General features: G+C 37.3%; 1 protein-coding gene across 1 annotated transcript in view; it reads left to right on the forward strand.

The window, feature by feature from the left end:
- Positions 1-23,324, forward strand: part of CREBRF (CREB3 regulatory factor) — a 55,042-nt gene extending 31,718 nt beyond the window's left edge. The window contains exons 5-9 of the mRNA XM_061188477.1: positions 5,320-5,514; positions 7,164-7,353; positions 8,565-8,638; positions 16,461-16,583; positions 22,534-23,324. Of these exons, the coding sequence (XP_061044460.1) occupies positions 5,320-5,514; positions 7,164-7,353; positions 8,565-8,638; positions 16,461-16,583; positions 22,534-22,649 (698 nt within the window). The 3' untranslated portion in view covers positions 22,650-23,324. The remainder of the gene's footprint in view (positions 1-5,319; positions 5,515-7,163; positions 7,354-8,564; positions 8,639-16,460; positions 16,584-22,533) is intronic.
- Positions 23,325-23,698: the final 374 nt, after the last annotated feature.

The raw sequence follows: 23,698 nt of genomic DNA on the forward strand, positions 1-23,698 counted from the left end.
TTATTGGTGAGAGGCAAGAAGAAATTCTTTGAAGCAGAAAAGTGGGATAGTTATAGTTTCTTCAGAGTGCTAGTTTTAGAGTGGGTTGATTGGTTTAATTTGCAGCAGTTTACAAAGGCCCTTTTGTGATGACTAGCTCCCTTGATGCTGTTTCTTGGCAGTTGGCTACAACAGTGCCTGAGCCTACAAAGCTCCAGGAAAGGTGTAAAATGGAGTTTCAGTCTCTACTCTGGACTTGCTCCCAAGTTTTAATAGAGCCTATTCTGTGGACAGGCTACAACTGTTTGGGGTCATGGAATTACATGGTTGTAAGGCTAAGAATTAGAGTTTATTTTGTAATCCCTACTAAGGATTTTCATGATTGACTTTACCAGCTTAATGGTAGTAATCTGCAGTAACCAAAGATGTGTGATCAGAATTTTAGGCCTTTTTGACTACGTTTTGGTAACCGTGTCAGGAAGGAATGAGTTAGATCAATATGGTGATCCATCAAATGAAAAGAAAATGGAAAAGGCTCCATGGGAAATGTTACATTAAACAAATCATTTGTTAAAAAAAAATTGTGGGGAGGTGCCTATTTTTGTGTTAGGCACTGTGTGTACTAGATTTTTGGCTATGCAGAGATGAACAAAATAGACATGATCCTTATCTTCATGCAACTTAGAGTTGAGTGGGTTTATTTACTGTCATGATTTCTTGGTCTTCTGATCTTATGTGTACTGTGACTTGGCAAGAGAAGGATTCAGGACAAGCATTTCTTAAAATTTATTTGACCACAGAACCCACTTGGGGATTGAAGACATATTTTATAGTAATAGTGTTCCTCAGAACACACTTCGAGAAATATTTAATCACGTTAAATGCAAGACCGGTGATCTGGGAATATAATTTTCCTGCGTTCTACTTGATCACAGTAGTCTCTGTATTGAAAGGCAGATGATTTTAACAAATCCATTGTGTGTGTGTGTGTGTGTTATCGTGAGTTTATGGTGTATGCTATTAGAAAATATTAAAATATTAGGTCAAAGAAAACTGATAACCCTTAAATACTTTTTTTGGGAAAATGCTGAACATATGTAAGTAAATAAAACTGGTTATTAATTTGGGTGGGAGAGAAGAAATCGAAATCCTAATGACTGTTTGGATTTAACGTGGAATATATGTGGGGAAAAAAATCTGTTTAGACCATTTAACTAGGTAGGCACAGGCAAAGCGGGAAGTCCATTAGGAGCTGGAGTCATGGGGCCTGAGCCAGTCCCAGCTCTGCCAAATCACTTAAACCCTCCATGAGCATGTTTCTTTTTGTAAATAGGGTTAATAACCTCTTCCTACCCAGTTCTTAGAAGCCTCAAATGAAACATCTGTGAGTGAAATACGTGAGTACGTTAAATGAGAGAGACAGTGTTTTGCCAGAAATCTAGGCCACCTGAGGGAGCATATCAAATAAAGTGTCAGGGGATGGGTTGCCTGAGGAAGCTGTATGTGAAAATGTTTCCCTTATACTTTGGGCTGGGGTAGACTTAAATGTGGGACACCAGTTCTTGACATTCATAGGAAGATGGGAGTGTTTTGGTTGGTGCTGCCTGTGTTGAGGTGTTCCCAGCCATACTAGGGTCGTCTCTGTGAGCCAGTAATTTTAGCTTGGCCTCATGGAACAAAGGCCTTTTTAAAAAGGTCATTTCTGGCAGAAGCATGTAGCCCTTGCACCTTTTCCAAAGCTAGGTTGATAACTGGAATAAGATAAAGTCCTTTAATTTAAAGTGATACATTAATACGAGTAAATAAAAAATTATTTATGCATGTAACAGAATTTTCAGAAATCAGATTTCTGAAAATGATTGTGTCACTTAACTTGTGCCTCATTTCTTTTTTATTTATTTAAATTTTATTTTTGGTTGCGTTGGGTCTTTGTTACTGCACGCGGGCTTTTCTTTAGTTGCGGCGAGCGGGGGCTATCTTCGTTGTGGTGCGCGGGCTTCTCAGGCAGTGGCTTCTCTTGTTGTGGAGCACGGGCTCTAGGTGCATGGGCTCAGTAGTTGCAGCATGCGGGCTCTAGGGTGCACGGGCTTCAGTCGTTGTGGCACGCAGGCTCAGTAGTTGTGGCTTGCGGGCTTAGTTGCTCCGCGGCATGTGGGATCTTCCTGGACCAGGGGTCAAACCTGTGTCCCCTGCATTGGCAGGAGGATTCTCAACCACTGCGCCACCAGGGAAGTCTGTGCCTCATTTCTTAAGAAGAACTAAGGTTCTCTGTCACACTGCTTGCCATGTTGTTGTTTTGTTTGTGTTTTTTTACTTTGTTTTAAAGTACTACATGAGCATTATAATGCTGTTAAGCCAGCAGTGCTACAAAAGCTTGTCTTTACTGTTGCCTCGAAATCATTCTGCTCTCTGAATTGATTCTTTTTTCAAAGGTCATGTTTATCGAGACATAACAGTAAAATTCACCCCTCTTTAAGTGTACACTTATTTGAGTTTTGACGAATGCACGTAATCATGAAACCACCACCACCACAATCAAGGTACGGAACAGTTTGATCACTCCCCAGATTTCCCTCCCGTTCCTTTATAGTCAGCCTCTCCCTCCACCCCCAACTCCTGGCAACCACTTTGTCCCTGTACTTTTGCCTTTCCCACAATGTCAAATAAATAGAATCATGTTCCTAATTAATTATTAATGTGAAGAAAACCTGGTAAAATTCTAAAATTCTATTTTATTTCCAAAATGTGCAGATGTCATCACTTTCTTAGTGTCAGTTCCAGAGGAGTCATGTTTTTAGGAGGGAAAGTGGTCATTTTGCTTGGCCATTGCCATCCAGTTTTTCCTTGCTACCTTAGGTTTAGGGCTGTACACACCCCGTGCACAGCCCATCTCCATTGCCCCATGTACCTAGTACTAATTAGGTGGAGTACCTCTAAGATGGGCATGCTCTGAGGGTATTTTAGATGTATAGGTTATTCTGTATTGGGTCTGACCAGTAGTTCTAGCAGCTCAGAATTAAGTATTTACTGAAACTTCCTATTAGTAGGGAAAATAACTTCTTAAAAAGTGAAGTAAATGCAAATTGCTTCCAATAAAATATTAGTTAGAATAGGCATATAAGTTTTTATTTGAATAGCCTGTGTGAGAACTGTCATTTTTGTACTTTTACAAAAAGGGTATTGTGCGAAGTAGGAAGAAAACCACTGCTGCCTCACAGAATTCTGCCTCATAGGATACCATCCCAGAAATGCACACAGCTTTCTGTCTGGGGATGTTTCAGATGCATAAATATTAGACGGAAGACATTAAAAATAATTGTATAGTGTCTAAGTACCGTTAACTAATGGTACTTTTAACATTCCTGTGGCTATATTTCTTTTTTTTTTAATTGAAATATAGTTGATTTATACAATGTAGTGTTAGTTTCTGGTGTACAGCAAAGTGATTCAGTTATACATACATATATTCTTTTTCATTATAGGTTATTACAAGATACTGTATATAGTTCCTTGTGCTATACAGTAAGACCTTGTTGTTTATCTATTTTATATATAGTAGTTTGTATCTGCTAATCCCAAGCTCCTAATTTATCCCTCCCCCCACGTTCCCCTTTGGTAAGCATAGGTTTGTTTTCTATGTCTGTGAGTCTGTTTCTATTTTATAAATAACTTCATTTGTGTCATATTTTAGACTCCACATATAAGTGATATCATATGATACTTATTTTTCTTTCTCTGATTTCACTTAATATGATAATCTCTAGGTCCATCCATGTTGTTGCAAATGGCATTATTTCATTCTTTTTTATGGCTGAGTAGTATTCTGTTTGTGTGTGTGTGTGTGTGTATGTGTGTTTATGTATGTGTTTATATATATATATATATGTACACATATACACCACATTTTCTTTATCCATTCATCTGTCCATGGACATTTAGGTTGCTTCCAAGTCTTGGCTATTGTAAATAGTGCTGCTATGAACATTGGGGTGCATGTGTATTTTTTTTTTTTTTTTTACATCTTTATTGGAGTATAATTGCTTTACAATGGTGTGTTAGTTTCTGCTTTATAACAAAGTGAATCAGTTATACATATACATATGTTCCCATATCTCTTCCCTCTTGCATCTCCCTCCCTCCCACCCTCCCTATCCCTTCTAGGTGGTCACAAAGCACCGAGCTGATCTCCCTGTGCTATGCGACTGCTTCCCACTAGCTATCTATTTTACATTTGGTAGTGTATATATGTTTATGCCACTCTCTCACCCTGTCACATCTTACCCCTCCCGCTCCCCATATCCTCAAGTCCATTCACTAGTAGGTCTGTGTCTTTATTCCCGTCTTGCCACTAGGTTCTTCATGACCTTCTTTTTTTTTTTTTTTTCCCTTAGATTCCATATATATGTGTTAGCATACTGTATTTGTTTTTCTCTTTCTGACTTACTTCACTCTGTATGACAGACTCTAACTCCATCCACCTCACTACAAATACCTCCATTTTGTTTCTTTTTATGGCTGAGTAATATTCCATTGTATATATGTGCCACATCTTCTTTATCCATTCATCCGATGATGGACACTTAGGTTGCTTCCAAGTCCTGGCTATTGTAAATAGAGCTGCAATGAACATTTTGGTACATGACTCTTTTTGAATTAGCGTTTCCTCCGGGTATATGCCCAGGAGTGGGATTGCTGGATCCTATGGCAACTCTATATTTAGTTTTTTAAGGAACCTCCATACTGTTCTCCATAGTGGCTGCACCAATTTACATTCCCACCAACAGTGTAGGAGGGTTCCCTTTTCTCCACACCCTCTCCAGTATTTATTGTTTGTGGACTTTTTAATGATGGCCATTCTGACTGGTGCGAGGTGATACCTCATTGTGGTTTTGATTTGCATTTCTCTGATAATTAGTGATATTGAGCATCTTTTCATGTGCCTGTTGGCCATCTGTATGTTTTCTTTGGAGAAATGTCTATTTAGGTCTTCTGCCCATTTTTTGATTGGGTTGTTTGTTTTCCTGTGGCTATATTTCATTATTCTCTCAATCTTATGTGAAGATACAAAAAAAGTGTCATATACTAACCAAAGAGAAACCTAAGGAAGATAAACAGTGTAGTTATCTCTGTTTATTAAGCTCTAAATATTTTGAATTAGAGATTTCTACATTAAAAGTTATTTTATAGATTTGGTTTATTATCTTTGACATATTAATACTGTTTTTTGATAAAAGGAAATGTGTCAAGTGGTAATAGAGGAGATCTTTTTGTTTGTCCTGATTGGTTTATTGAAATTTATGGAACTTAAAAAATTCGGGGGGGGGGCTTTCTTTTTTTAAGGCTATGAAAATGATTCTGTGGAAGACTTGAAGGAGATGACTTCAATTACCTCTCGGAAGAGAGGTAAAAGAAGGTACTTCTGGGAGTATAGTGAACAACTCACACCATCACAGCAAGAGAGGATGCTAAGGCCATCTGAGTGGAACAGAGATACCTTACCAAGTAACATGTATCAGAAAAATGGCTTACATCATGGTAAGAGGGGATTGTGATCATATAGGTTCCCTCCCTCCCTCCCTTCCTTTCTCTTGTTATTGAAATATAGTTGATGTACAATATTATATCAGTTTCAGGTGTATTACATAGTGATCTGACATTTGCATGCACCATGATCACCATGATAAGTCTTGGTAACCATCAGTCCTGGATAATTCATGTCACTTTTAAATAGAGATAGTAAACCATAATGCTTAATCATTATACATTATATGTAGGTATTCAACCCTTCCTAGAAAATTAGAGAGTAGAACAGTAGAGCTGCTGTATTTGCTATGACTGCTCTTCATTCACAAATAGCTTTTACCAGTATTGAGAGCCATCGCCTAAACAGGGAGGAAAGCTTGTGTAAAAATGATTTCTAGTCACTTCTTGTTCTATATATCCTACCCAGGAAATGACCCAAGAGCCTGCTGATTCCTGACCTGTCACAGTTGCCATAAGCAAGAAGGGTTGGGAAAGAAGAGAATGGGCTCTAGCATCTCTGTCTTTCGTTTTTGTCCAATCTCCAGGCCTGAATGTAAACAGGGAGATTGGAATCAAAACGGTGGTGGAAAGAAAAGAGGAGGGAAAGGAAAAGAAAGGAAGAACAATGGTGGAGAAAAGGAATGGAGCAGGAAGAATTGAATAGTAAGAGTCAGGAGAAGCTTATAATCTTAGGTAGGCCAGATTTTGAACTGTGAACCCAGGAGGATGTAATTGAGTAGAATTTCTTCTGCACAGATGTTTTTACCTTAATCCAAAGTCTGTACTGAGAAGGTGGGGGGCACTAGTAGGCTTGGAGCTCAATAAACAGTTTAGTAGTCGCTCATGCTACAGATATAAGTTGCTAAGCATTTTTGACACAGAAGTTGTATCAGAAGTGTATTTGTGCCTCATTTTCCCTTTCCACTGGCACCCAGGTCTGTACTCTATTATCTTTCAGTGAATAAAGGCCTAGTTTTTGACTTCAGATCAATTTTCTACCAGAAATGAAAAGATGGGTCCAACAAATAGGTCCAGGTAGCATGTAGTGAGTACTAGGAAAGTTGTTCAGGGTATTGTAGTTCAGAGGACAGAGCCATTCCTCTTGCCTGAAGTGGTAGGGAAAGTCTTTTTGAGTCTTCTGTAATGTTATTTATCAAACTAACTGAAGACGTGGTTTCTGAAAAGGCAATCCTTATTTGTTGGACTTTTGGGTCCAACACAAGAATATATATGTCTGACAAATTTTCAGTCATAGCAGCCTAAATGTCTTGGTTTGGGTAAAATTTCCAAATTCGTTCCTGACCATATACTGTACCCTAGCCCTGATTTTTGTGTGCAGGTGAACTTGGACTCCAGTCCTGAGGTTTGAGATGCTTATTACTTCCATGCAGATAATTAAGAATCCATCATACCAGGGCTAGAAACCTTAAGGTGGAGAAGGGTTGGGAAAAGGCTGGAGTTGTGCTATATTACCCCCATTTCTTGCCATCACAAAGTGGGAAGGAGAAGAGGCCAGCCCTTCTAGCGTAGGTTGTTCACATGCTCAGGCCTCTGAAAAAAAAGGGGGGAGGGGAGAGATGGGTTTTTAAATATGGCTATATAAAATGTATCTCTTGTTAAGTAAAATGATCTCACTTAAACTTCTTTTAAACCATCTATAGGCAAATATGCAGTAAAGAAGTCACGAAGAACGGATGTGGAAGACCTGACTCCAAATCCTAAAAAACTACTCCAGATAGGCAATGAACTACGGAAACTGAATAAGGTGATTAGTGATCTGACTCCAGTCAGTGAGCTTCCCTTAACAGCCCGGCCAAGGTCAAGGAAGGAAAAAAATAAGCTGGCTTCCAGGTAAATGGTAATCATGTTTACTCATGTGATTGAAGTCTAGGAGGTGAGATTAGACTTCAGTGAGCTTTCATAGAGGAGATGGCCCTCGGCCCTTTTTTCAGAAATATACTTTTATAAATACTACAATGAGAGTATTATAATTTTTCCTTTGAAAGTAAATGATGGTATTTATGCTTCATGGAAGAAGTTTTTAAAGGGGAGAGGTGAATGAACTCAAGTGCCTTATAGTATAAAAATGAAAAATTTTATCATAGCTCTTTATTTTTTGTTTGTTTTGCAGTAAGGTTTTTTTACTGAGGTATAATTTACTTGATAAATTCTTCACTTTCAGTGTATCCTTCTGTGAGTTTTGACAAACATATCCAATTATGTAACCACAACCACAGTCAAGATATTGAACATTTTTATCACCTTAAAAAATTTCCTTATGCCTCTTTGTAAAAGTGAACTCCCTCTCTCACCCCTAACTCCTCACAACCACCGATCTGTTTTCTGTTCCTACAGTTGTGCCTTTTCTAGAATATAGATGGAATCGTATTATATGCAGCCTTTTGAGTCTGGCTTTGATATCACACAGGACGAATTTGAGATTCATCATGTTGTGTGGAGGAGTATTGATAGTAGTAGTCCTTTGAAGTGATACACTACAGTGTATCTGTTCACCAGTTGAGGGATAGTTGAGTGGTTTCTAATTTTGTGCAATTATGAATAAAGTCACCATAAACATTCATCTGCAGTTGTTTATGTGAACATAAGTTTGCATTTCTCTTGGGTAAATTCCCAAGAGTGTGTGTTTACCTGTATAAGAAACTGCCAAAGTAGCTATTTCCAAAGTAATGAAGTAAATTAAAACAATATTTACTGTTTTCCGAAGTAGTTGTATGTACTGTTTTACATCCCCTCCAGCAACATACGAGGGTTCCACTTATTTCACATCTTCTACACCACTTGGTATTGTCCGTTTTTGTTTGTTTATTTTGGTATACTAACCATAGCTTTATTTTTGAATCTATGCTGAAACTTCAAAAAATCAGTTTGGATAAATGATGATATTGTATGTTTTGGGGTGATGATTGAGGCCCTTGATACAAATATCAGTCGGCAGTGATTTTTGGTTGCTATTAGAAAATGTCTGACAGCAGCAAAAAGAAGTATATTCTGAATGTTCCCTGTAAAAAAAAGAGTGAGCTGATTGCTCCTTCCTTTCACAGGGCTTGTCGGTTAAAGAAAAAAGCGCAGTATGAAGCTAATAAAGTGAAATTATGGGGCCTCAACACAGAATACGGTAAACCAACACTTTTAACAATTTGATTAACTTCCTTTTACCTTGCTGACCACTCTCTTTTTCTTTGGTTTTGTTATTTGCTTTCCCTGTATTCTGCCCAGCTTTAGGCCAGCCTCTTTTTTGTTCATCCATTCAGTAAGCTATATACTCACTCTTACTCATTGACGTCCTTCTCTTAGTATGTCTATCTGTGGCTCACCAAGCCAAATCTCACCTCTATCCTAAAGAACTCACCTCTTGTGACCATGTTAATCTCTGACTTCCATTTTACAGTTGTGTGCTGGGTTAGCCAATTTTATTAACTAATGTATATTTTAACCTTTGAGTGGATAGTTTAGAAACATGTTTTACAAATGTGATTGTTCATTAGAATCGTTTGTGTGTACATGTTAAACTGTAGATTTCTAGGCTTCTCCCCAGATACTCTGAACTGTAATCTATGCAAGTAGAACCCAGGAATCCGTATTTTTAACATTACCCCAGATTACTCTTTTTTTTTTTTTAAATTTATTTATTTTTGGCTGCGTTTTGGGTCTTCGTTGCTGCACGTGGGCTTTCTCTAGTTGCGGCGAGCGGGGTCCACTCTTTGCTGCGGTGTGCGGGCTTCTCATTGTGGTGGCTTCTCTTGTTGCGGAGCACAGGCTCTAGGTACGCAGGCTTCAGTAGCTGTAGCATGCAGGCACAGTAGTTGTGGTTCACGGGCTCTAGCCCGCAGGCTCAGTAGTTGTGGCGCACGGGCTTAGTTGCTCCGTGGCATGTGGGGTCTTCCCAGACCAGGGCTCAAACCCGTGTCCCCTGCATTGGCAGGCGGATTCTTAACCACTGCGCCACCGGGAAGCCCCTACCCCAGATTACTCTTATGCAACCATCCTAGTACATATTTGGGAACCGTTGGTTTAGATCAGTGCTTCCCAATCTTTCACATCATGGCACATGCAGAAAACTGTCATCTCTACGGCATCCTGGAGTATAACAGAGTAGGCTTCTGATGGGAGGAGGCCCTTTTGGGCTGAGAAGATCATTATCTCATACACCTGGAACGCTTCTACAGCAAACTAGCGGGTTGGAAAGCTCTGCCTTGATCTTCTTAATAAGAAGATCTCTTAATAAGAAGATGTTCTTAATAAGAACCACCCCTTCTTTCCCCCTTGCTCTGTTACTCTTCCTTAAGCCTGGTAGCATAAGAGCTCATATGTTCCTTTGCCTCTAAAATTGTCCTCTTCACTGTGTTGCTCTTGGGCTAAATTGTATCTGAAAGTGGAACAGTGGCTAAATGATCAATTATTATTTGTTTCCAGAGGTTTTCTTAAGTCCAGCATGATGTCTGGCACATAAGTGCTCAATAAATGTTGTGGAGTTTTTTCTTAATCCTTTATCTTGGTTATCTTGTTTCCATTTGTGAGGACAGAAAGAGGATTTCCAACTGTGATGCTTACAACTTGTGAAAGGAACTGATGGTTTTATTTATTAATGACCACACAGGAATTCTAATCAAGGTAGATGAATTAGGTAAAACAATAGTTGGTTTGTTGGAATGGAGATCTACCCATTTTCCTATTATTCGTTCTTGCTTATTGAAGCATTTTGACCTTGAGCTCTGTGAGTATATATTTGATTGCAATGTCATGGACATTCATACTTCATTTTAGAACCCAGCTGACTCACACTGCAGGGAAATGTGGTGGGCTCCTGGGAGCCTTCTGGTCTCTTTTTCTCTGGACACATGTAGGCATATATCTGTGTGTTGTTCAGTTAATAAATTTATCCATAATGATGTACATCTGTGTGGCCATGTATTTTTGCATTTGTATATATGTACATGCATGCGCACGCACACATGCTTTCTGTGATGTAAATATATTCTGGGGTATGGAACAATTGGGGAATTGGTAAGGGCCAGGAATATGTGTATTTCTGAATGTGTTGTTCTATCTCAAATTGAGTTTTTGATGGCCTTAAATGTTTCTTGTTTCCAAAGCTAGCTTAAAGCCTCTAGATATTTTCATGTAGGAAAAGGCCTGTCTTTATTTTTTATTTATTTATTTTTTTAACATCTTTATTGGAGTATAATTGCTTCACAATGGTGTGTCAGTTTCTGCTTTACAACAAAGTGAATCAGCTATACACATACACACATCCCCATATCTCCTCCTCCCTCTTGCGTCTCCCTCCCACCCTCCCTATCCCACTCCTCTAGGTGGTCACAAAGTACCGAGCTGATCTCCCTGTGCTATGTGGCTGCTTCCCACTAGCTATCTGTTTTACATTTGAAGGCCTGTCTTTAAAAGGTAGCATTTTCTTCTCAATTAGCATGGAGGAAAAGGATCTTCTCTTTCATTTATTTCTCTTCCACTTCTGTCTTACTAGCTTCTCTTCTCCAGTCTGGGGAAGAGCGGCTTCGACTATTGGTTTAGAAGACATCTCAGAAGCAATGAGATGCTCCTGTGTAGTTTGCCACATGTAGTTTGAAAGTTCTTCCTGGAGTTTCTGATACATCTCTCAAGGGAATGGTGCCCTTGATTCCTCTAAATATCTGGGAGTCACTCTGTTACTGCTTTGTGGAACACTTTTATCCGTTACCTATCTATTGACCCAATGGTTTCTAGAATTTGTGATTTACAAATCAGTGACATCAGAAAAAGATTTTGGGACTTGGGAACCATAGTGTTGCCAACTTTATATTTTGCCACATGAGGACATTAAAAGGAACATCATCTACAATTGCTGTCATTTCATACAAGGAAGAATATTTTAGCATTAGAAAATTGAGACAGGCATAATTTCAGAGTAAAGTTAGCTTTATGAAAAATGTACTCTGTTGTCCTTATCCTTTTAAATTTGTCATCAGCTAGCACCGTTCCCAGGACTAGCTTCAGGGCCCAGGACTGTCCTACTCATCCCGTCCTATCCTACCGAACCTCCTCCTCCTATTGATTCCTTCTACCAAAGCTCGCAAGAAGCTGCTCCGTGAGTCAAATGTAGATTTCTTGACTCAGAATGAAAAGTAAAGCTACTAAGAGGATTGGATGTTCATCCTGATTGACATATTTTATACCTAAGCAAGCTACGTGAGAAAATTAAAACTGGAAGATTCTTGGATGAACATGGAATCAAAACAGGAGGGATCTGTTAGAGATTTAAGGTTTGGCCTCACTTTCTGAGCCAGATGCCTCCGCTTCCTCACCCAGAAGTTTTTGATGTTGTTAGAACCCTTCACCTCTGCCCTCCCTCCCCACAGTGGCCTGACATGGACACTGCCCAGGTTGAGAAGAGCTGTTCTGCTCTGTTTCAGTTTTGATTTTACAGTGGGTTTTTTTTTTTTCTTTCTTTTTAAAAGTGACCTGATTTACTTTACCTGTTGAAGATGGGGAACCCTCATTGCTTCTCATAAGTCCAGCCTGCATGTAAATGTCCTTACTTATATTTGAGTAAATGGTGTTCTCTCTCAGTTATTTGAGAAGAAGCATAAATTTCTTGTTTCATGTGATTTAGGGAGTCAGCTGTGCTTTCCTTGTTTAGTGACACGTTTTATATATATTGTCCCTGCATGTAGTTTTAAACTGCCTCCCCACCCCCCCACCCCCAGTTATTTCTGACTTCCCTCTTCAATATTAGTCTAGATTGGTCTCTTCTAAGTGTTACAAGGTTAGGAATAACACATCACTGATTTCAAAGCAGTGTCTGGAGTAGTAGAGATTTATTTCAGACCATAGGAATCCCGTGTGTTGAAATTGGAGATGTGTTCCCCCCTGCAACTTTATTGAGGTATAATTGAAGTACAATAACTCTACATATTTAAAGAGTATTATTTGGTTAGTTTGGACATATGTATATTCATGTGAAACCAATCAAGATAATGAACACTTTGATCACCTCCAAAAGTTTCATAGTGCCCCTTTGTAAGCTAACCCTCCCTCCATTCCTATCCCTTAGTAGCCCCGATCTGCTTTCTGTCACTGTAGATTAGTTTACATTTTCAAAATTTTATATTAATGGAATCCTACCATACATTCTCTTTTTTTGCCTGGCTACTTTCACTCTGAATAATTATTTTAAAATTTCTCCATGTCATCTATATCAATAGTTAAATCCTTTTCATTGCTGAGTAGTATTCCATTGTGTTAGATATATTGCAGTTTCTTTATCCATTCACCTATTGATGGATACTTGGGTTGTTTGCTTTTGCTGTAACAGAGCTGCTGTGAATATTTCTGTACAGGTGTTTGGGTGGACATATATTTTAATCTCTCTTGGTTAAATACCTACGAGTAACTGTATAGGAAACCGCCAAACTGTTTTCCAAGTAGCTGTACCATTTTACATTCTCAAAAACAGTGTATGAGGGTTCTAGTTGGTCCATATCCTTGCCAACGCTTGGCAAGGTCAATCTTCTTACTTTTAACCAACCTAATGGGTGGTATGTGGCAGTATCTCATTGTGGTCTTAATTTGTATTTCTTTGATTAATGATGTTGAACATCTTTACTGTACTTACTGGCTATTCATACACTTTGTGTGTATATGTGAAGTGTCTATTAAAATATTTTGCCATTTAAAAATTTTGTCTTCTAAAAGTTCTTTATTCTAGATACAGGCTCTTTGTCTGATATATGTATTGAAAATATTTTATACTAGTCTTTGGATTTCCTTTTTGTTTTCTCACTGACATCTTCCAAAGTGCAAAAATTTTCAATTTTGTTGAAGTCCAATTTGTCAGTCTTTCCTTTTATATTTTACATTTTTGTGTGTTCTAATTAGAAACTTTGCCAACTCCAAAAATTGTATTTTCTTGTATATTTTCTCCTAGGATTTATATAGTTTTAGGTTTTACAGTTAAGTTTATGAGATCTTTTTCAGGTTAATTTTTATGTATGGTGTAGGCTAAGAGTTGAATTTTTTTCCCCATATGAATATCCAGTTGATCAAGCACCAGTCATTGAAAGAACTTTCCTTTCCCCATTGAATTGTTTTTGCACCTTTATCAGATCAGTTGATCCTATATGTATGGGTCTACTTCTGGACTCTGTATTCTGTTCCATTGATATATTTGTCTATCTTTATGTGAATATGCAGTGTCTTACTGTAGTTGTATAGTAGACTGTGAAAGTCAGGCAGTGTTAGTCCTTGTTAGTCTTCTAATTTTGTTCTTTCAAAGTTGTTTTGGCTATTCTAGGTCCTTTGCATGACCATATAAATTTTGGGATCAGTTTATCACTTTTTACAAAAAAAGTTTCTTGAAATTCTGATTGGAATTGCTTTGAATCTGTAGATCAATTTGGAGAGAATTATCATCTTAACAAAATGGAGGCTTCCTATCCATGAACTTGGTTTCTCTTTCCATCTAGTTAGGTCTTCTTTAATATCTCTCTGACTTGTTTTATAGTTTTCAGTGTAGAGTGCTTGAACATCTTTTGTTAGATTTATTTCTAAGTATTTTATATTTTTTGGTGCTGTTGTAAATGGACTCATTTTTGAAATTTCAAATTCTTTCTTGGTAGTATATAAAATGAATTTTTGTGTATTACTCTTATACCTTATTTTCTTGCTAAATTTATTAGTTCCAGTAGTAGATATTCCAGTAGATGCCCTGGAATTTTCTATTTAAGCAGTCATCATCTGCAAATAGAAATGGCTTTATTTATTCCCTTCTGATCTTTATGCCTTTTAACTCTTTTTCTTGCCTTGTTGCAATGTCTAAGACATTTGAATAGAAGTGGTGACTGCCTTGTTTGCAGGGGAAACTTTGACCTTTAAGTTGATATTAGCTGTAGGCTTTTTTGTAGATGAGATGCTCTCTATTATTTTGAGTAAGTTTCCTTCTTTTCCTAGTTTCATTTATCATGAATAGATATTGAATACTGTCATTTTCTTTCCTTTTTTTTTTTTTTTTTTGCATTTATTGGAACAATCACATTGTTCTCCTTTATTCTGGTAATGTATCACATATTCCCCTGTTAATATGGTGAATTATATTAACTAATTTTTTATTAAACCAACCTTGCATTCTTGGAATAAACTCTATTTGGTTATGATGTATTTTCCTTTCTATATTAGAGTCTATTGAAAATATTTTTTAAGATTCTATTCTGATATTTTAAGTTGGATTCTGTTGTTAATATTTTGTCAAGGATTTTTATATCTATATTCAAGAGGGATATTAGTCTGTGATTTTCTTTTTTTGTAATGTCTTTGTCAGGTTTTGGTATTTGAGGATACTAGCCTTAGAGAATGAATTCAGCCATGATCTTTCTTCCTTTTTTTTGAAAGTTTGATGAAATTAATTTTATTTCTTCATTGTGCATTTCATAGAATTTTCCATTAAAGCCCTCTGTGTTTTCTTTGGGGAATACTTTTTGATAAATTCAATTCCTTTATTAGAAATAAGCTGTTCAGATTTTCCATTTCTTCTTGTTAAGTGGTATTTTCAATAAATTTGTCCATTTCATCCAAGTTTTTGAATTTGTTAGCATAGCATTTTCTTATTATCCTTTTAATGGCTGTATTCTGAAGTGATAACCCCTTTTTCATTCTAGGTAGAGGTGATCAAGCAGTCTAGCTGGGGATGGGGATGAGGGTGGGAGTGGGTATCAATTTTGTTGATATTTTCAAAGAACCAGCTTTTGGCTTTGTTAACTTTCTCTGTTGTGTGTTTGTGTTCTGTTTTATTGATTTCTGCTCTTTATTATTTCCCTCCTTATTTACTTTTGGTTAACTTTGCTCTTTTTTTTTTTAAAGCTTCTTAAGGTGGGGAAATTTGTTGTTGTTGTTGTTTTAATTTATTTATTTTATTTATTTTATTTTTGGCTGCGTTGGGTCTTTGTTGCTGTGCACGGGCTTTCTCTAGTTGCGGTGAGGGGGGCTACACTTCGTTTGCGGTGCGCAGGCTTCTCATTGTGGTGGCTTCTCTTGTTGCGGAGCACGGGCTCTAGTGGCTTCTCTTGTTGCGGAGCGCGGGCTCTAGGCACGCGGGCTCTAGAGCACAGGCTCAGTAGTTGCGGCGCATGGGCTTAGTTGCTCCGCGGCATGTGGGATCTTCCCGGACCAGGGCTCGAACCCGTGTCCCCTGCATTGGCAGGAGGATTCTTAACCACTGCGCCACTGGGGAAGCCCGGGAAATTTGTTTTTAAAGCTTTGTCTTTGAAGGGCTTTGTTCGATTTATTTAATAAACATTTACTAAGACCCTATGAGTCAATATACCAGGCACTGTCATAGCTGTGAAGACAAGAAGGGCAAATTGCTTACAAGATAGTGGACACTGATACATGTCTACAATCTGTTATCAAAAGTGGCACATCATTTGATTATTAGTCTCTTTGGATAAGAAAGCTTACAACCATCACTGCTTAATGTTTTCTTATATGTTCTTCATTTTTTTTTTTTTTTTAAATCATCAACAATTTTTATTTATTTATTTTTTTTAACAGGCAGTAAGTCTTTTTTTTTTTTTTAATTTATTTATTTATGGCTGTGTTGGGTCTTCGTTTCTGTGCAAGGGCTTTCTCTAGTTGTGGCAAGTGGGGGCCACTCTTCATCGCGGTGCGCGGGCCTCTCACTATCGCGGCCTCTTTTGTTGCAGAGCACAGGCTCCAGACGCGCAGGCTCAGTAATTGTGGCTCATGAGCTCAGCTGCTCCGCAGCATGTGGGATCTTCCCAGACCAGGGCTCGAACCCATGTCCCCTGCATTGGCAGGCAGATTCTTAACCACTGCGCCACCAGGGAAGCCCTGTTCTTCACTTTTAATTGAGTATCTGTTATTACATAATTAAAAGTAAATTCTTCCATGTTAATGACATGCTCCAACTGTCCTGTTCTATCTTACAGATAATTTATTGTTTGTAATCAACTCCATCAAGCAAGAGATTGTAAACCGAGTACAGAATCCAAGAGAGGAGAGAGGACCCAACATGGGACAGAAGCTTGAAATCCTCATTAAAGATACTCTTGGTAAGAAGAATACTGGATAAACTAATAACAAATAATAACGTACAATGTAAGGTATATGATTCAAGGGAATATTCAAAATTCTTTTAAGGAAAAACTCAAGTGCTCTCATTGTAGTTACCTCCCTTTATGAGAAGATTTGTCTTTTGAGAGTTAGCATTCATAAACATGTTCTGCTGGTTACCACGATTGATTGATTGATTGACTGATAGACAAGAAATGATTTATTAGGACGCTTACTAGGCTTACAAGTGGGCAAGTGAGCGTTGCGCTGCCCCACAATTTATTATTTAGACTTCATCACTGAACTATTTTAACACTTAGGAAAGATAAACTTCTAGCAACTTTAACCTTCTGTGGGGAAAATAAAGATCCCTGACCTTGTCAAGCCTGCAGTATATACTTCAATAGAGGTTCTTACCTATTTGTTTTACTCTTTCACAGGATTCTAACAGACTTGATTATCTGGTTTTCCATCCCTGAACAGATTATACCACATGGGGAGGAAGAGAGAGGCGGGCATCCAGAAGTCAGGCAGAGTGATACCTGACAGGGAGGGTAGAGGTAGCTAATGTAGACAAAGACATGCAAACCCTAGAGGCCCCAGGAGCTTGGCTGCCATAGGAGCAAATCACCCTATGATCAGTAGCATCCCAAGGGCATTACAGCATAACACAAGCCGTGAAAACCCTGAAGCATCATAAAATTGTTTCAGCTATATTATATGTTCTTTGTTTAACAGTTTTTATTCTAGGACTGTCTCTTAAAAACTGGTTCTTACATAGTCGTTGCGTAGAGTAGTAAATTTCACTTACCTGAGAATTTTCTTCCAGTTCATTTTTCCCCAGGATGCTGACTGTATATTGAATCAGGTCACTTAAAAGAATTAGAGCTTACTTTTCAATCATTAATTAGTTATTTACCTGAATTTTAGAGTGCCAAACACTATAATTTAAAAAAATTTTTTAATTGTAAATATCTTAGAATTTGTTAAGACAGTTTTTCTGACTTACACTTATTATAAATTCATTCATTCCACAAAATTTTTTCAATGCCTACTATGTTGCCAGGTGTTGGGGGATACAGGGGTTAAGTAGAGACTTGGTTACTACTCTTCTTAGATGCTTGTAGTCTAAAAATGGAAAGCAAAGAATAGAAAACCAAAAATAATAATAATAACATTGTGGTAACTGCTATGAAGAAATCAAGATGCTTAGATGCAGTAGAGTGAGCAAGAATATTTTATTTCTACTTATACAGAAATGCTCCTGTATACCAAATCTGCTACCCAAATCATTGCATTTTCTTTAATTGAAAATAAATACACATTTAATGCTTCCATGCACTTAGTAAGTTTCTTATGGTTTTTGAAATGACTTATTAATTTCTCTTGTCAGCGTTGTGTTCATACTGAATGTAAAATATACTAGTGTTTCTGTAGGGCAATTTGGAATCATTAGTAGAATTAGCAATGCATATAGATTTTAACCCAACAATTTCATGAAATTTGACAACTTTCATGTTTAAAGGCCAAAGGAGAAGATCTAAAAGAGAGATTAAGAGATGAGAAAAAAGAATTCCTTAGTCTAGGAAGGGATAAACAGCTAGCATTTATATAGTACTTACTATGATCCAGGATCTGTCTACTCAGGTTGTTTAGTGATTTACTTCCACAGTTCTGTGAAGGAGGTATTATTATCCTGGTTTTACAGATGAGGAATTGGAAGCCCAACAAGGTATTAAGTAACTTGCCACAAGTCCTACAGCCAGCGAGTGGCAGGACTAGGAGCTAGAAGTAAGTTCTCCTAGTTGCAAGTGCTTGCGCTATACCCATGTATCATCACTTGGCCCTGTCATCTGACACTCATCTCTAGATAGTTTTTGAACTGTATAGTTCCCAAGTGGCCCACTAATTGCCTCATCCAGTAGACTTACTTGAGAATTTATTTTTCTTGACATTCTGTGTAACATTTGATTCTTTTGAGCATTTATCTTCATTCTTAAAACATTTTCTTTATCTTAAGGTACTTTAGGTTCTGCATGCCTTGTTTCCTATCTTTTTACATACAAAATGCTAGTGCTTTCTCTGTGGCTCTAGCAATACCCACTGGTCATGTGCAGAAATTAAGATATGTTTTCAAAAAACAAAAGCTCATTTAGCATAATGGTTAAAATCAGAATATTTGAAATCAGTTCTAGATTCAAGTCCTGGCCCTGCCACTTACTACCTGAGGACCCTAGGGAAGTAACTTCACTTCCCTCAACCTAATTTTATTCATCTATAATATAAAATGTGGACAGTTGTGTGGATTAAATGGAAAGAGTGCGTGTAAAGCACTTAGCATAGTGCTGAACACAAATGCTCAATACTTAGTAAGTATTAGTTGTTGATGTTACCATATTACATTGTAAACATTTGAATTTTTTTCCTTAAAAGAATTTTATTTCTACATTGTCTTCCTTTGTTAGGTAGAGAGAGGAATTTAATGTTATAAGAAAAAATTCTTCCTGCCTTTTTATTTTTTAACTTAAAGGTCTTATATATTGGTAAGTTTGTGTTTTCCCCTTGTACCTGATTGTCAGTTTTACCAGATACAATCCTTGACTCACATTTTCCTGCCTTGAGTATTTTAAATATGTTTCTCCATTTTTATTCTGACATAAAGTGTTGCTGTTGAAAAGCTAATAATTGCCTAATTTTTTTCCCTTATGCCGTTTGCTATTTTTGCCCAGATGTCAACAGGATTTTTTTCTTTTTCTTTAAATCCTAGTAATTTTACTAGACCATGTCTTGGAGTTGGCCATTTTAGGTTTATATTCTCATATACACTCTGTGCTCTTTCAGTAAGTAGCTTCAGATCTTTTTATTTTATTTTTATTTATTTATTTATTTTTAAAATTTCTTTAATTGATTTATTTTTGGCTGTGTTGGGTCTTTGCTGCTGTGCGCAGGCTTTCTCTAGTTGCAGTGAGCGGGGGCTACTCTTTGTTGCGGTGCACGGGCTTCTCATCGCGGTGGCTTCTCTTGTTGCAGAGCACAGGCTCTAGGCACCTGGGCTTCAGGAGTTGTGGCTCGCGGGCTCTGGAGTGCAGGCTCAGTAGTTGTGGCGCACGGGCTTAGTTGCTCTGCGGCATGTGGGATCTTCCCGGACCAGGGCTCGAACCCGTGTCCCCTGCATTGGCAGGCAGATTCTTAACCACTGTGCCACCAGGGAAGTCCATATGTTTTTAATATTTGATTTGTTCCCTTGCTTTGGTTTTCTTCTATGGGGACTCTTACTATTTGTGGGTTGGATCTTCTTTGCCTATCTTCAGTATTTTCTGAAGTATATTCACTTTTTCTCAAATTAAAAAAAAAAAATCTCTTAATTTCTTTCTTATTTTAAAATTCTTTCCCTTGTCACTGCTGTTTCTCTTAAATGCGTTATCTGTTGTGTTTATTTGCGGCTCTTATATTCCTTTTAGATTTGTTTTAATTTCAGGAGTTAATTTTTTCATTTTGTTTCTAATTTTTTTTGAGCTGTGATTGACATAACATTATATTAGTTTTAGGTGTATAATGTACTGATTTGATACTGCTATATATTGCAAAATGATCACCACAATAAGTCCAGTTAGCATCCGTCAATATACATAGTTACAAAATATTTTTTTCTTGTGATGAGACCTTTTAAGATCCTCTCTCCTACCTACTTTCAAATATGCAGTACAGTATTATTAACTACAGTCACCATGCTGTACGTTACATCCCCTTCATTGTGGATTATAGTCTTTATCATCAAGAAGTACACATCTTTTGTCTTGTTTACAGCTGTTTCCCTGAATTCAATCTTGTCTGATCTTACAGTTCATGAATGTAGCTTTCTTATTATTTATCTTTGCTTGGTAGCCTTCCCTTTTATTTTCAGTCTTTCTGAATTACTTTATATGAGATACATCTCTTTTTAAAAGATCTTAATTAGTTGATTTGCATACCATAAAATTCACTCCTAGATTTTTATATGTAACTTGTAGTTTGATTTTCTTTATTAGTCTAGGAGTTTTTCTTTAATGGATGAGTTTAGCTCATTTTTATTTTATCTTTTTTTTGGCTGCTTTGGGTCTTCATTGCTGTGTGCGGGCTTTCTCCATTTGCGGTGGCTTCTCTTGCTGCGGAGCATGGGCTCTAGGCTCACGGGCTTCAGTAGTTGTGGTGCACAGGCTCAGTAGTTGTGGCTCGCAGGCTCTAGAGCTCAGGCTCAGTAGCTGTGGTGCACGGGCTCTAGGGCCCGTGGGCTTCAGTAGTTGTGGCTCGCGGGCTTGGTAGGTGTGGCTTGCGGGCTCTAGAGCGCAGGCTCAGTAGTTGTGGCGCACGAACTTAGTTGCTATGCAGCATGTGGGATCTTCCCGGACCAGGGCTCGAACCCATGTCCCCTGCATTGGCAGGCGGATTCTCAACCACTGCACCACCAGGGAAGCCCGGCAGGTGGCTTCTTAACCACTGTGTCACCAGGGAAGTCCCAGCTCATTTTTATTTATTGATGTATGTTTGGTTTTATTTCTGTTATCAAAAGAGCTGTTAGGATTTGTTCATATGGCTTTCTTGCCTTTTATGTCATTCACTGTATGGTCCATTATTATTATAGTTTCATTTTGTATGTGTCCTCTGATTATTTTCAAGCTCTACATTTTTGTCTTGCAGGTTCACTTTTTAGCTAATAACATGTATACTTAATTTTTTTCTCAACTTTTCATTTAAGATATCAATCCTACAAGAAAAGTAGAAAGAAATAGTCCAGTGAACACCTCCATGTCATTCCGCTAGATTCACCAGCTGTTAATATTTTGCTGCATTTGCTTTATTTCTGCCTCTATGTACATTTTTTCCCTAAATATTTGAAGGTAACTTATAAACTTATGATTCTTCATCCATAACTACTACTTTAGCATGTATTTCTCAAGAACAAGGACACTTTCTTACTTAGACACAATACTGGTATAACTTCCATTGATATGACATCTATATGGAGTCCATATTTAAATTTCCCCAGTTGTCTCAGTAATGTCCTTTATAACCTTTTTGTTTGTTTTTGATCCAATTAAGGATCATGAGTTGCATTTAGTTGTGTCTTTTTTTTTTTTTTTTTTGTCTCCTTTAATCTAGATCAGTCTCCCAGGCTTTTTTTCTTCCATAAAAAATCCAGGTAAATGTCCCAACATTTGAATTCATATGTTAGGGATCTTACTGAACTGTGATTAGATACAGTTAAATTTTCTTGGCAAGAATACATTGTAGGTTATATATCCTTCTCATTATGTCAGTCAAGAAACAGTATCAGTTTGTCCCATTATTGGTCAGGCTGATTTTGATCACATGGTTAAGGTGGTGTCAGCTCTCTGTTTTTTACAGTATCTTTTGACTTCTTACGAGCAATTACTGCATAGTATTTTTCTGCTTCCATCCCCTTTAATTGCTCATTTTTGTATTACATTTAAAACACGTACACCTCTGTTATGTAAAATCAATATATCAAATATCTTTGACCTCAGCTATAGAGGATGAGGAAGATGAAAAAATCAACATACCTGCAGTGTCTCCCACCTTTCCTTCTTCTCTTCCAAGTTTGCTTATTTATCCACTTTTCTTTAAAATGAAGAAAAAGGAACGTAAAATTGATACAGTCATTATAAAAATGAATGAAAACATCCTTCAGGTATATATTTTCAGTCATGTGGGTGAAGCCCATCCATGAGATGTAGTGAGGTTGGAGCAGTTGGAAGAGACTGGTGGTTTGATCCTTCTAATCTTGTAGGCTCTAATTATGGTGGGTAGAATTATTTTCTGGGCTGCAGTAGCAAACGGCAGAACACTCATCTGGGACCAGTGTCTAGCTGAGAGTCACCCCTGACCCTCAGATTTTCCTACTTCTCACCTTCATATGTGTCTAAGTGTGCTTATTATTATTTTCTTCAGGTCTCCCAGTTGCTGGGCAAACCTCAGAATTTGTTAACCAAGTGTTAGAGAAGACTGCGGAAGGCAATCCCACTGGAGGCCTTGTAGGACTAAGGATACCAACATCAAAAGTGTAATCAGCCTCATTGGACCACTGGTCAGAAATGTCTGTGTTTGTCACGTTATTCATTGTAAATTTTCATTCTGTTTTGCATGTCAGTTTAGCATTATGTAAACATTTACATAGGTTACATTGTTTTAAGAACTAAGTAGCATAAGTGAAGCATGATCCAAAATACTTGATTATTACATTTTCAGAGCATAAACCGTTGGTTAAAACTGCTACTGGCATCAGAATTGAAACTCATACATTTAAGTAGATGTTTAGATACAGATTGCAAAATCTGTTAAATCAAAACATTTTGAAAGAGTGAAGATAATAGTAAATGCCAAATATTGTGGCAGGTTTATGCTCTGAGCCACACAAAAAAATTGAGGAAGCATTTTTTTAAACAGTCAGTTTAGATTGTTTTTAGAATTATTGCTTTTTGTTCTAATTTTCCACAACCATTAATCTCACTTGTACATGGCACAACCCAGCACTCATGCCCATGTGCCATATTAGATGTTCATTTTCCGAGCTCAATATGGTATATATAAATATATATATAAATATATATATATAATGTCTGTGCAAGTAAGAAAAAAAAGCATATTCTTTGTGCCTTGTATTTTGGGGAAACTATAAAACTGGTAATATTTTGTATGATGAAAACCCTAATGAGGAAAAACAAGATATATAGATGGAAAAATTATGGGGTTTAAATGTTTTTTTGTTCCAACTCTTTTTCAAATTTTTTGAATGTATATAGGACTATGTTGAAATGTAGATATATGCCACAGAGTCTGTGTATTGTATAAAAAACAAAACAAAAAAACAAACAAAAAAAAGATGGCTCTAGAAAACTCATATTTCGGTACTTGACCGGAAGAAGACAAATACTTGCACATTATTGCGATTGTTTTATTTTTTGTACCAAAGACAAATGCAACTGATATGGCATACTGCCAGTCTAAGTAAAGTTTTGCACAGCTTACATGATACTGTATGAATGTATGAAAAAAAGGAGAAAAAAAAGAAAAACGAAAAGGTCAGGGTTAGGGATCTTACTGAACTGTGAATTTT

This window comes from Eubalaena glacialis, chromosome 4 (assembly GCF_028564815.1).
Source record: "Eubalaena glacialis isolate mEubGla1 chromosome 4, mEubGla1.1.hap2.+ XY, whole genome shotgun sequence".
NCBI lineage: Eukaryota > Metazoa > Chordata > Mammalia > Artiodactyla > Balaenidae > Eubalaena > Eubalaena glacialis.